Consider the following 13,518-nt stretch of genomic DNA (forward strand, 5'->3'; position numbering starts at 1 on the left):
TACGTTTAAGAGCTTGTTTATCTTGTTTTTTTTAATAGGAATTTTGTCAAAATTTATTTGAATTATTATTTAGTTTAATTAATTAATGATTAAATAAAATTATAAAAAATAGGTTTAAATACTATTTGAGGCTCGAACTTAAACGTTTTTACCATACGAGGCTCGAATTTTGAAATGATGTTAGGTCGAACATTCACATATTCAACAATTTGAAGTTTCGGACCAAACGTTTGTCTATTTATGGCAACATATTTTTTTTAAACTTTTTTTTACCTTGTCACATAATTTAATTGCCACGTATTAAAAATAAATAAATAAATCATAAATTAAAACATTTAAATCGTACTATTTTTTTCTCTCACTTATCTTCTTCTTCCTTTAGGTTTTTCTTCGTCTTGATGTTGTGATTCACTTTGAACCTTGTCTTAAATCTTTGGGTAGTTCATCTCGAGTACTGTTTAAGGAAGAAGACTAAGTATGATTGACCGACAAACTAATGATGAAAATAAAGTCAAGATCTCAGTTTTGTACAGGTAAAGGGTAAAACTCTTATTTTCCTTTTTATATTACTATTCTTATTAGATAACTTATTTTAGTTGAGTTATCATAGTTTGAACTAATATCTACAATTATAATTTATATAATTTGTAGTTTTCACCTTATACTATTAAACGATATTGGTATAGTTTATATTATATCAATAGTGTAGTACCCCTCTATACCTCTAACCAAACATACCCTAGATATATAATTTTTAACCAAACAACTAATTAAATGTACTGTACATATTATTATGATATATAAACAGTGCTATACCTCCAACAAAAACGAAGGCTTAGAATATAAGAATCATGGGTTCAAATAGATGATGGAGTATAGAATATGAAACACGACCCCACTGCTGAACAAACATAACTTAATATATTTAAATACATGGTTAATTAATAACGAGAAAACTGGTTTTTTTCTTATTCAAATAGAAAGAATTTTGGGAGTTTTAACCTATGTAACACAAAAGAGAGAGGTATGTTTTGTTAAACTGACATTATTATTTTTTTTTAAATAAATCATATATCCTTTAAATGATTGTTTTTTTAGACTAACATAATTTTATATAAAAGTGTATGATTTGGATAATTAAATACATTGTTAATTAATAACTTCATTTTTTATGCTTTATTTTTTAAATCACACTATAAGGTTAAGATCTATAAATAATGTCAATTATTATTACAAAGAAAGCTACATAAAAATTGATTTGTTGATCATTCAAGTGAAAATTTTTGTTAGAGTTCTAACCTCGATGACACAAAAGGTATATTTTGCTCATACTTATATTATTTTGTTCTTTAACTAAATTGATATATTTTGAATGATTGGTTGGTAGACTAACATAGTTTGATGTAAAAGTGGAAGATTTAGATAAATGAGAAGATATTCTTAATATTTTATTTAAATAAACAGGAATACAATTCTTAGTAGGTTTTACCTCACTTTAAATAAAAAGGAATACTCGATTTTAAACTCTTAAATATAAACGATTATTATTTTTTCATATTACAAAATTTTTGTTATGTCTACTTGTCAAGGTTTCTATATAGGTTTATCTAGTGTTTATTGTTGATTTGGTGAAATTTGTCTAATCGTGAAAGAAACACCAAATTTTGGTAGAAGATTTATAGGTCGTTCATTATAATGTAATTAATTTCCTCCTAATGTATATATGTTGAGTCTATAATTCATTGTTAACTATAATATAATTTTTATATTTTCTTTACAGAATGGAGAAGGTTGTCGTTTCTATGAGTGATTGGATGATCATTTAACTAGATGGATTCTTGAACTTTTTGTAATTATTTTTTTAAGTTAGTTAAATAATCTTGTATTTCAAATAACAAACAACCATTGAAAGGATATCTGATTTATTTAAAAAAACAAAATAATGTTAGTATGAACAAAATATACCTCTTGTGTTATAGAGGTTATAACTTTCAAAAAAAAATTATATTTGAATGAGCAAGAAACCAATTTTCTCGTTAATTTGTATTTAAATATGTTATGTTAATTTCTTAACATTCTAATAGTACAAGGTGAAGAACTACAAAATTATATGAATTACATCGGTAGATATTAGCAGGATAACTTAACTAGTAAATTCTCTATTTAACAACTAAAATAAGTTCTCTATTTTTTTTTTTACAACGGTAGATATTAGTCCGAACTTAACAACTAAAATAAGTTCTCTATTTTTTTTTTTTAAATAATCCTAAAATAAGTTCTCTAAGAATAGTATAAAAAGGAACATAAGAGTTTTACTTTTTATCTAGGTACAAAACTGCGATTTTAACTTTATTTTCATCCTTAATCGTTCAACCCAAATGAAGAAGAAGATAAGTGAGTGAAAGAGATTTTACCATTTAGGTTTTCAATTTATGATTTATTTATTTGTTTTTATTTTTAATACGTGGTAAATTAAATTATGTGAAAGGTTAAAGAAAAGTAAAAAAAAAATAGACTGAAATAAGGAAATTTGATGAAATAACCCTCATAAGAGGGTTATTACCATATATAGCATGCCCTTAATAATTTTTTCATTTATAACCTTTTGTCAAGGTAAAAGGTCTTTTGCCCTTTAATTTAAAAAATAAATTGATTTTCTATTCTCCCCCGTCGTCCCTTCTCCCCACTTTTCCCTCACTCTCTCTCTTTTCAACTTCCCCACCCCGAAGACGACGACGACGAAAAGCCCCCGAAACATCGACGACGTCCTCTCCCCCAAACGCCGACGACAAATAAGAGCCTCCGACGAGAATCAGAACTCCAGAACGATGAAAGTGAGTTTATCTTCCATGTTTTCCCGTTTCTATCCGACTTTTCCCGTTTTCTATCGTTTATATTCCATGCATGCTGAAATGGAAGAATGGTTTAGGGTTTATTGTTTAGGTTTAGGTATGGGTTTAGGTGTATTGGTTGAATGAATAGTTTTGGGTTTAAAATGCTTCTGTCGAAGGCTGTTGCAGGCTGTCGATGGCGACGATGCATTTTCGCAGCCGACTGTGCATTTGTCTCCTGCGACAGATGTCTTATTTCCTTTAAAGAAGTGGTATTTACTTTCATTATTCTGACATAATGTTTTTTTGCAGATGGCACCAACCAAATGCAAAACCAAAACGGTAATTGAGAACTTTCCTGGTCGTGTTTCATGGAAATCTACTTGCACTTGCTTGTTAAAGACCAAGGACAAGTTTAATCACTTTGGTCTTATGGAAAGGGCTATGAAGACTCAATTTCAGTATATATTGAAAGCCCCGACTATAATTTTCTCAGGAACAATAATCCACCAGATGTTGATCAGGAAAAACAGCTCCAATTCGAAGGGAATAACTTTCCTAGTCAATGGTCAACAGCTGTACTGGGGCATGAAGGAATATGCCTTGGTGACAGGCCTAAATTTTGGAAGATTTTCTGTGATCGAAAACTGGCACGTTGAAGAATGTCCACCCCTAGTCCATAAATATTTTGGTGGCAAAACAGTTGTTAGAGTGACAGAGGTTCAAACAGTTTTCCTCAAACAGTTCCCCTAGGTCATTATATTCATTTTGATGTGGTATGTGCATGCACCGTGATGTGCTTCTGGAAAAACCGCGGACAAGGCGTTGGAAATACTTGAGTGTCTATCGGATATGAAGACGAGATCCGGGACTGATCCAATTGCCAACCTTAGTTGTTGCATGAAATATGTCCAAGAATTATTATTCTCCGAATCAACGACACCAAAAGCAACGGGATATAGTTGCTCATTAGCATCCAATGCTATCGCAACCAGTAGTTGACCTCCAACTTTGTGCTTAAGGAAGTTGGCATCGATGCACAATACAGGACGACAACATCCTATGAAACCCCTAATTGAAACCCCTTAGGACATGAACATATACCTGAAGTGTCCTTCCTCATCCGTCTGGATGTCAGTTATGGTACCTGGATTCTTCTTCTGCAACATGAACAGGTAGGATGGCAATTCACCATAAAAATCCTCCATAGTTCCTCGCACCGCCATTAAGGCATTTTCCCTTGACCTCCAAGCCTTATTATATGTCAAAGTTAACCCATAGCTTGTATGCATGTCTTCCATTATTTTTTTAGGCATGCGGTCATGGTGATGGTCCATGTATTTACGTTTGATACACTCAGCAATTACCCATGATGGTGATTGCCTCACATTGTCTTGTCTCGTCAAAATTGAGCATGTGTGTTCTTTTACAAATTTTCTGATCTCAAACATCTCCGAGAATTTTCCTTTCTTAGCATGCAATTTTCATGTTCTCAGTCATACATTTTACAAACCAAAGATTTTTTTGTTGACTTCACCACTTTAAGGATAAAATGATTAGACATCGCATGTCTATGCAACCTCAATTGTATTTCTTTTTTGTTATCAAAAAACGTACCCACTTCCAATGAATTTTCAATTAATGGAGCAGGTGTTTCGATCTCGAGTGGTTCATATGAGAAGTAGTGCTTGGTTCCCTCAGTATGGCTGAATGTTTTCCTAACATGGGAAGTGCTTGGTTGACTTGGGAAGACATTTTCCTGCTCAAAAATATCTTCTCTTCACATACATCTCTCTGCTCAAAAACATCTTGCTGCTCAAATATATCTCGCTGCTCAAACACATCTTGCTGCTCAGATACATCTTGTTGACTTGGGAATACATCTTGCTGCTCAAATACATCTCACTGCTCACATACATCTCGCTGCCTTGAAAAGATATTTTGCTGCTCAAATATGTCATTTTCTGGTCTTTCACTTTGTTGAGTTGAAGGTATTGACTTCTCTACTAAAGAGACACATAGCGGGGCGCGATGATTGGGTAGTGAAGACGAGAGTTCTTGTAAATGGAACGTCACGTCGCTATCTCCAATGATTGTTACAGGAGGAGAATTCATCATTAACATATTATACTTCACCTTCAACACTAAGTCATATCTTAATTTGTCCACACCAATAGAATTATAGACAATTGAAGCTAATTCTTCATATGTAGCATTTCGGGGTACATTCACACCACGACAAAAAAACTAACACCACCATCATCAGTTTTCCAGTCTCCATAAAAGAGGAGAAAAACACCAACATTCATGTGATCTGCAATTGATAAAAATTCACAGAAGTCAATGTCAGTGCCCAGTCAGTGTTAATTGCAGGCGGAAAATGCAAGGAGGAAAATGCATCTGTCGCAGGCGGGAAATGCATCTGTCGCAGGCGACGAAGCATTTTTCGCCTGCGACATATGCATTTCCCGCCTACGACAGATGAATTTCCCGCCTGCGACAGATGCATCGTCGCCTGCGACAGATGCACTGTCGCCTTCGTCACCTTCGTCAGATGTATAATTCACCGTAAAACCAATCAGCCAAGCTCTAAAACCATTCTTCCATGACCTAACCTACAACCTAGACTCTAAACGACGAAACCTTAAACATTAATCCATTTCCGCGATAAAACGACGAAGGTAGCGTCTAACATGAATGTTGAAGACGTTCCGATTTCCTTGGTTTTGTTGATGAAGGACGTTGATGATGAAGGAAGGACGTTGATAATGAAGAACGTTGATGAAATGGGGAAAGTTGATGAAGGAAGGAAGGACGTTGGTTGGTGGAGAGGAGGGAAATAGGGAGACAAGAAACTAAAAGGCACTGATATTTCAATATTTTTTTTATTTTTTTTTAAATTAAAGGGCAAAAAAAGATTTTTTGTCTTGACAAAAAAGTTATAAATGAAAAAATTATTAAAGGCATGCTAATTATTAAGGAAATACTTATGAAGGTTATTTCATCAAATTTCCCATGAAATTTGGTCTGTTTGAGATGAAGACTCGAATGAATAAATATATTAAAGTTTGTACCTCATATGGATTATTTCAAAATTTGAGTTTATGTAAAAAGTTTTATGATAATTAAACCAAAAATATAATATAATATATAAAGTAATATATTCAAATAAAATACAATCTCTTTAAATAAAATTACTGTTTTGAAATAATGCACATGTTATTATAAAATTGTTATTTTTTAAAAGATTAAATATTAATGTTGATAACAAATTTAATTTGAGATTATTATTATTATTAAAAAAAGGGTAAGTCAAAAAGAAACCCTTCCTTTAAATATTGTCTGAAGATAATAAGCAATTCCGTTTCTGAGCAGAGAGGAAGATAACGAAAGGCGATTCATAGAAGATGGTTCAGAGGCTCACTTACCGTAAGCGCCATAGCTATGCCACCAAATCAAACCAGCACAGGGTCGTAAGAACTCCAGGTAAATCCCCATTTCCTCTCTCTTTTAACTCTTTTTAACAATGCCGATAGATTGATCTGAAACTTTGCTTGATTTGTTTTTGAAATAAACAGGAGGGAAGCTAGTTTATCAAACCACAAAGAAGAGGGCTAGTGGTCCGAAATGCCCTGTTACTGGAAAGAGGATTCAAGGGGTAAGTAGCAACCAAGCCTATGTTTGATCTTGGGATTTTAAACAACTTATGAACATTCTTTTCTACTAGTTATAACCATCACGAATCGTTATGTTTGAAGCACTGTTGTAGGTTTTAAGTAGATTATTTGCTTTGTCAAATTGAAATCAGATTGATTCTTAATATTGTGACCTTAGTGATTGAAGATTTAATCTTGTGGGGTTCTTCTTTTCTGTTTTAAAGATTTTAACTTGTGGGGTTCTTCTTCTTCATTAGAGATTCCACATCTTGAAAATTTAATCTTTCTTTTCTGTTTTAAAGATTTTAACTTGTGGGATTCTTCTTCCTCTTCATCTTAATCTTCATTGTAGATTCTTCATCTTAGACCTTAGTAATTGTAGATTTAATCTTTGTTTTCTGTTTTACAGATTCTAACTTGTGGGTTCTTCTTATTCTTCATTGTAGATTCTTCATCTTAGACTTTAGTAATTGAAGATAATCTTTGTTTTATGTTTTAAACATTTTAACTTGTGGGGTTCTTCTTCATCTTCATTGTAGATTCCTTATCTAAGACCATATTAGTTGAAGATTTTATCTTTGTTTTCTGTTTTACAGATTTCAAGATTTTAACTTGTGGATTCTTCTTCTTTTTCGTTGTAGATTCCTCATCTTAGACCTTTTGTTTTCTGTTTTAAAGATTTTAACTTTGGGTTCTTCTTCTTCTTCACTTTAGATTCCTCGTCTTAGACCTTTTGTTTACTGTTTTAAAGATTTTAACTTGTGGGTTCTTATTCTTCATTATAAATTCCTCATCTTAGACCTTAGTAATTGTAAATCTATTCTTTGTTTTATGTTTAAAAGATTTTAACTTGTGGGTTCTTTTTCTTATTCTTCATTGTAGATTCCTCATCTTAGACCTACAGAGTATAAGAGGTCAAGGCTGTCTAGGAACAGGAGGACAGTAAACCGTGCTTATGGAGGCGTTTTATCTGGAGGGGCTGTTAGGGAAAGGTAGGCCAATAATTAGCAAGAAATTCTCAATTATCATGATGTATCTTTCTTCTTCTTCTGATCTTTGCTGCCTTGCATATGTAGAATTGTAAGAGCCTTTTTGGTGGAAGAACAAAAGATTGTTAAAAAGGTTTTAAAGATCCAGAAGGCCAAGGAAAAAGTTGCAGCCAAGAACTAGATTGTGTGTATTGGTTTAGTATTCCAAGTAAAATGTTATTTGGGTTCTTTCGTTCAAACATGTCTGGATTTTATTTTGAACACTTGTGTTGTCAAAGACTTGATTCCTTTTAGTTGCTTTTATTGAAATCATCAACCCTAATTGGTTTAGTAACTAGTTTTTATTGCTGTCTTAGTATATCTTTATATTGTTACCAACTGGTAAGAGTCTTGAACTCTGAGTTATATTCTCATATAAAGCCACACTGATTGAAGCGGATGAAATACATTGAGTTCAAGATTAGTGAATAAATGCTAATTCTAAGTAAATAATCTTTGAGCATCCCCAATCAAGTTTATTACTTTGGCAAGAATCCATGGTTAGAGATTGCAATCTCAAATGCCTGAATCTTCTCCCCACGAGCAAATCCATTCCGATCATAATATGATATTTCGTTTATATCAAGCTCAATGCAGGCCTTAACAAGCTCTTCCCCAACCCGTTTGGCATATTCCTACAAAAGTCCAATTGAACATGAAACGCGTCAAGATAGATGAAAATCCTCAACAATTCTTGAAATGCTTACCATGGTGCTACACTGAGGAGTTGTTTCACGTATAGATGCTTGAAGGGTACTACAATAGAATAAACACTTCTTATTCTGATCATCTACCAGCATTGCATAAAGTTGCTTCTCTGAACAAAACACAGATAGTCTTGGCTTTGTGGATGTGCCATTGAACTGATAAATTTTAGTAAGTTAAAGATTTTATTTACCATAAATAAACAAGCCAAAGCAAGTTGCAAAGTACCTTTTTCTGCATTCTTCTGTTTCGGATTTTGGGACTCTCCTTTCGAGTATTTGCCTTTGCTTTTACAATCAGATGTTTAGTAACTAAGTCTGCAGAAAAAGTGTAAGAACAAAGATGGATTGAAATTGCCCAATTGAGATGGTTTTGTTGGTTATAGTTTTCACTTACTTCTTGTTTGCAGAGGAAGGAAGGTGCAGAGGGACGATGATGAACTAGTACTAAAGAGGTTGAAATTCTTGAAAAGCGTTAATGGAAGTGGAATTGCAAGAGCCATAAGCAGCTTAAAACTCCCACTAACAGATACTATAAAGCAAGCTTCTTTTCAGTGGGGAATTTTGTCGAACACCTTATATGCACTATGTGAAATCCCAATTCTATTCTACAATGATTACTACCTTTATCTTCACCCTCGATTCTCAAAGTAACTGCTCCAATTTTGAATCTGCAACTTAATCTGCTATCTCTTCTTCTTCTTTTATTTTTGACCAATTTGTGACTGTTTCTTTTTCTCTCTCTACTTTCTTTATGTTAAAAGATGCATATTATATATATATATATATTATATTCTTATAATTATAATTATAATTATAATTATAATTATAATTATCAAATTAATTTTACAAGATACTAACTTGATTTATGTTTGTTTAATAAAAAAACAATTAAAATTATTCTTTTATAAAAATAGTACATATATAATAAATGAGAGTAGTATTGAGTTTATTCAAAAGATGAATAGTCTAATACATGTAGAATCAAAGATATGTATATAAACTAAACATTTAAAAAATATAGTGTTTAAATTAAAACAAAATTATATAATTTATACATAATTTATTTAAATTATATGTTTCAATTTTTATAAATACATCAATAAATATATTTAAGTTTGTATATATAATTTAAAAATAATAATGTATAATTTAAATAAATTATAAGTTTGTATATTTCATATATATTTAAATTCTTTATTATTTATAAATTTAGAAAAAATAATATTTTAAAATTATAATATTTTTATTAAATTGTATTTAAATTATAAATTAATAAATATTTTGTGAATTATATAATTTATAAACAATTTTTATAACTAATTGAGACAAGTTAAATTTATTCAAAAAGTAAAAATTAATTATTATTATTATTATAATTATTCGTATATATATAAAAAAATATAAATATTAAAAAAATAAACTGAATTAATTTTTAATTCAAAAGATAAATTTGAAAATAATTAATATTTTCACATGTAATTTTTTTCAAATATATTGGAGTTATTGTGGGCGTTTGGCGGCACTCAATCAATTCATATGCTCTTAGTATATGAATGAGAGAGTTTATTCAATTATAGTCAATATTCTAATTCATTATAAGTCTATTTTTATTTTTAAATTAATCACGTTTAATTTTTTATTTAATTTTATAAATATAAAATATATATAATTAAACATACTTAATAATTATAATAAAATATAACTTAATATTAAATAATATTAAATAATAATTTAAAACAAACAAAAATTATTATATATAAAATAATAATTTAAAGAATCCATAATTGTAATGACCCATTAGACACAACTTAGTAAATTATAAATAACACACAACATGGCACATAAACGCAACACATAAACATGATAAAATTAAATATTTATAAAAATTGTTTTGAATATAGATTTTTTACCCAAATTTAGGATACAGGTCTTTTATTTGATTTGATTAAATTATTAAGTTTTTTTATACAATTTTTTAAATATAAATATATATTAGTTATAATATATTTTATTTTATTAATATATACATGGATGTATTTTATTTTAATGTATAATATTTAATTTAATATATTTAAATTTAATTATATATATTATATTTATAAATAAAAAGAGAGTTGTATTTTAAAATGAGAATAAAAAAATTATGTTTTTTAATTATTGGACAGAAGATCCAACCAGCAAGAGAAAGGTCAATGATAAATCAAATACTATTCTCGAGCTTGATAGTTCTGTCGGGATCCCGTTCTATCGAACCTGGGTTAAAAGTAAAAATACATAAATTATAAATTAATTATTATTTTTTAAATTATATAATTTATACACAATTTTATAATTAATTAAGATAAGTTCAATTTATTTTATTCAAAAATAAAATATTTATTATTTTTCATATATATATATATTTATATATATTGATATAACAAAAAAAAATTGATTATTAAAAAATAAATTGAATTAATTTATAATTCAAAAGATAATTTTAAAAATAATTAATATTTCCCATCCCATTCTTCTTGAATTCTATTGACCACTCTCAAACAATTCCCATACATTACAAATAAATTGAAATGATACTTAATATTTTAATTGATTTTTTTTATTGTATTCATATTTTTATTCTTATTAAAAACAAATTATATTTATAATATAAAATATATATAATTAAAAATACTAAATTAATAATTTAAATAATATAAAATTTAATTTAAATATTAAAATAAAATATATTACATATAAAATAATAATTTAATATATAATGAGTTAACTCAGCACAACTTAATAAATGCACTACACAAACATAGGATAAATTTAAATAATTATTTTTTAACATAAATATATAATAATATGTATATAATAAATTATTTTAATATAAATTATTTTAATTAATTTATATTTAATTTAATATATTTAATTTTAATTATACACATAATAAAAATGGGTTAAAATAGAAATTTAAATACAATATTAGGTATAAGAGAAATGTATGAACAAGAGCAATGAGAGCCTCTCTATCTTCTATCTCTTTTTGAGAAGTGCTCTTCATGAACGAGCATTGAAATGATACTTCGACTGCAACCCTTTCTTCCTTTACAAACATTATCCAACAAATTCACTCCTTCCACCGCGGCGGCGCCGCCGCCACTCTCCGACCCAGGTCTCCGTTTTCGTGAAAAACTCATATACCTTTGCGACCTCAAAATCAACCCAGACAAAGCCTTTCAAAGGAACCCTGATTTCCGTTCAGCACCTCTTTCATCTCTCAAATCTGTTGAGAACTGTCTATCATCCATGGGAATTGAGCGCGCTTCCTTAGGTCGTATCTTAGATATGTATCCTCAACTCCTCACCAGCGACCCTTATTCAGATCTTTACCCAATCTTCAGCTTTCTACTTGACGAAATCAGAATCCCATTCCCTGATGTACGAAAATCCATCATCAGATGTCCGAGAATCCTAATCTGCAGCGTCGAACATCAGTTAAGACCCACTTGGCATTTTCTTGAACAGTTAGGGTTCGTGGGTCGTCATGCAATCAATTCACACACTACCCTGTTGTTAGTTTCGAGTGTGGAGAGAACCCTTGTTCCCAAACTTGTGTATTTACAAGGGTTGGGAATTTCAAACGAAGATGTTAATGAAATGGTGTTGAGATCTCCTGGTTTGCTGACTTACAGTATAGAGAAGAATTTGGAACCGAAAATGGAGTATTTGGTTAAGGAAATGAAAGGGGATGTGGAAGAAGTTAAGAGATTTCCTCAGTATTTCTCGTTTAGTTTGGAAGGGAAGATAAAACCGCGCCATAGATTGCTGGTGGAGAAAGGATTGTCTCTTTCGTTGGCTCAGATGTTGAAAGTTAGCGATGGTGAATTCAGGGCAAGACTTGTTGAGATGCGTTTGCGTTTACTTGATAAACCTCATCAATCGCCTTGCGGTTTGTATAGCGATGAATTCATTGTCATCCCCCCATCAGAACTTATCTGAATTTTGTATGTTGATTCATGTTTGTTTTGGTCCTTCTTATAGCTTAAATGGCGGTTTATATAATAAAAAATGGAGGCAGTTATTGACTGTTTTTCAAATGTTTTTCAAATTGTAGATAACTGCCCTGCAAACCCCTTATATATTATTTGATTATGCATCTTTTCATTCTTCTTATACTTCTTCAAGAAATCAACAAATTTGCAGCAATGGATCATACTTTTCCAGACGAATTCGGTTTAAAAACCTACAATACACAGCCACAAGCCATTCCATCTAGTCCATACCCATCTACCCCAACCGCAGCCAATGTCTCCGCCCGAACAAAACGGGCAATGGCGAATGGAGTTCAGAAAACGCTTTCGAAAACTTCTTTACTCGCCAATTTCCTCCCAACAGGAACTCTCCTGACGTTCGAGATGGTTCTTCCATCAATCTACGGTAGAGGAAACTGTTCTAAAGTCGGGACTTCCATGATTAACGCTTTGCTATGTCTCTGTTCCTTGTCATGTTTCTTCTTCCACTTTACTGATAGTTTCAAGGGAGTTGATGGGAAGGTTTATTATGGGTTAGTGACAAGGAAAGGGTTGGCTGTTTTCAAACCGGGGTTAGGAATCGAGGTTCCTAAAGACGAGAAGTATAAGGCGGGTGTGTCGGATCTTGTTCATGCTGTTATGTCGGTTATGGTTTTCATGGCGATTGCGTTTTCTGATAATCGGGTAACTGGTTGTTTGTTTCCGGGTTGGAGTGTAGAGATGGATGAAATTATGGAGAGTTTTCCACTTATGGTTGGTATTGTTTGTAGTGGTATTTTTCTTGTGTTTCCAAATACTAGGTATGGAATAGGGTTCATGGCTGCTTGATTAACAAAGATTTGTTACTAGGTTTGATTTGTTTTAGTTTAAGAATTGAAGTAACTATCTGTCTAAAAATTCTATTTGTATTTTATTATGTGAAACATAAGTTTGAGATTCTCTATTTAGATTCAATGTTTTTGGTTGTGTTATTTTCTGTAATTTAAATTAAAAGACAGTTATTATCAGTATTTTGAAAATTGCACTTTATTATAGTCCAAAACAAACATTAAAATTAAATAAATGTGTTGTACAAACAAAATTATTATAAAAGTTATTTAGACTATATAAAGAAGTCAGTCTACACTTCCATGTTTCAAATACTATATTTATTATATTTATAATGTGAATACGTTATAATCACGTTTATCTACTAGTTCGATAATTTATTTGAGAATCTATATTTATCTAATCTACGAATTCGATAGTCCTCTTAAGAATTTATTTATTTTTCGTTTATCTCT

General features: G+C 30.5%; 4 protein-coding genes across 4 annotated transcripts; 3 read left to right on the forward strand and 1 right to left on the reverse strand.

Moving 5' to 3' along the window:
• Window positions 1-6,177: 6,177 nt before the first annotated feature.
• On the forward strand, window positions 6,178-7,806 carry LOC124936812 (60S ribosomal protein L34). Its single transcript, XM_047477336.1, has 4 exons — window positions 6,178-6,317; window positions 6,410-6,489; window positions 7,370-7,479; window positions 7,564-7,806. Exons 1-4 carry the CDS (start codon window positions 6,239-6,241, stop codon window positions 7,655-7,657), a joined length of 363 nt encoding a protein of 120 aa, XP_047333292.1. The 5' UTR covers window positions 6,178-6,238; the 3' UTR covers window positions 7,658-7,806.
• A 46-nt stretch (window positions 7,807-7,852) lies between these two features.
• LOC124936810 (50S ribosomal protein L18) lies at window positions 7,853-8,953 on the reverse strand. The gene is made up of 3 exons (XM_047477334.1): window positions 8,617-8,953; window positions 8,449-8,537; window positions 7,853-8,378 (listed from the first exon to the last, which is right to left on the reverse strand). Exons 1-3 carry the CDS (start codon window positions 8,720-8,722, stop codon window positions 8,181-8,183), a joined length of 393 nt encoding a protein of 130 aa, XP_047333290.1. The 5' UTR covers window positions 8,723-8,953; the 3' UTR covers window positions 7,853-8,180.
• Window positions 8,954-11,224: 2,271 nt separating this feature from the next.
• Window positions 11,225-12,376, forward strand: LOC124936807 (transcription termination factor MTEF1, chloroplastic). The gene is made up of 2 exons (XM_047477332.1): window positions 11,225-12,208; window positions 12,319-12,376. Exon 1 carries the CDS (start codon window positions 11,280-11,282, stop codon window positions 12,201-12,203), a length of 924 nt encoding a protein of 307 aa, XP_047333288.1. The 5' UTR covers window positions 11,225-11,279; the 3' UTR covers window positions 12,204-12,208; window positions 12,319-12,376.
• On the forward strand, window positions 12,356-13,180 carry LOC124936808 (protein DMP8-like). Its single transcript, XM_047477333.1, has one exon. The coding sequence runs from the start codon at window positions 12,356-12,358 to the stop codon at window positions 13,061-13,063; it is 708 nt and encodes a 235-aa protein (XP_047333289.1). The 3' UTR covers window positions 13,064-13,180.
• Window positions 13,181-13,518: the final 338 nt, after the last annotated feature.

This window comes from Impatiens glandulifera, chromosome 4, assembly GCF_907164915.1.
Source record: "Impatiens glandulifera chromosome 4, dImpGla2.1, whole genome shotgun sequence".
Lineage (NCBI taxonomy): Eukaryota > Viridiplantae > Streptophyta > Magnoliopsida > Ericales > Balsaminaceae > Impatiens > Impatiens glandulifera.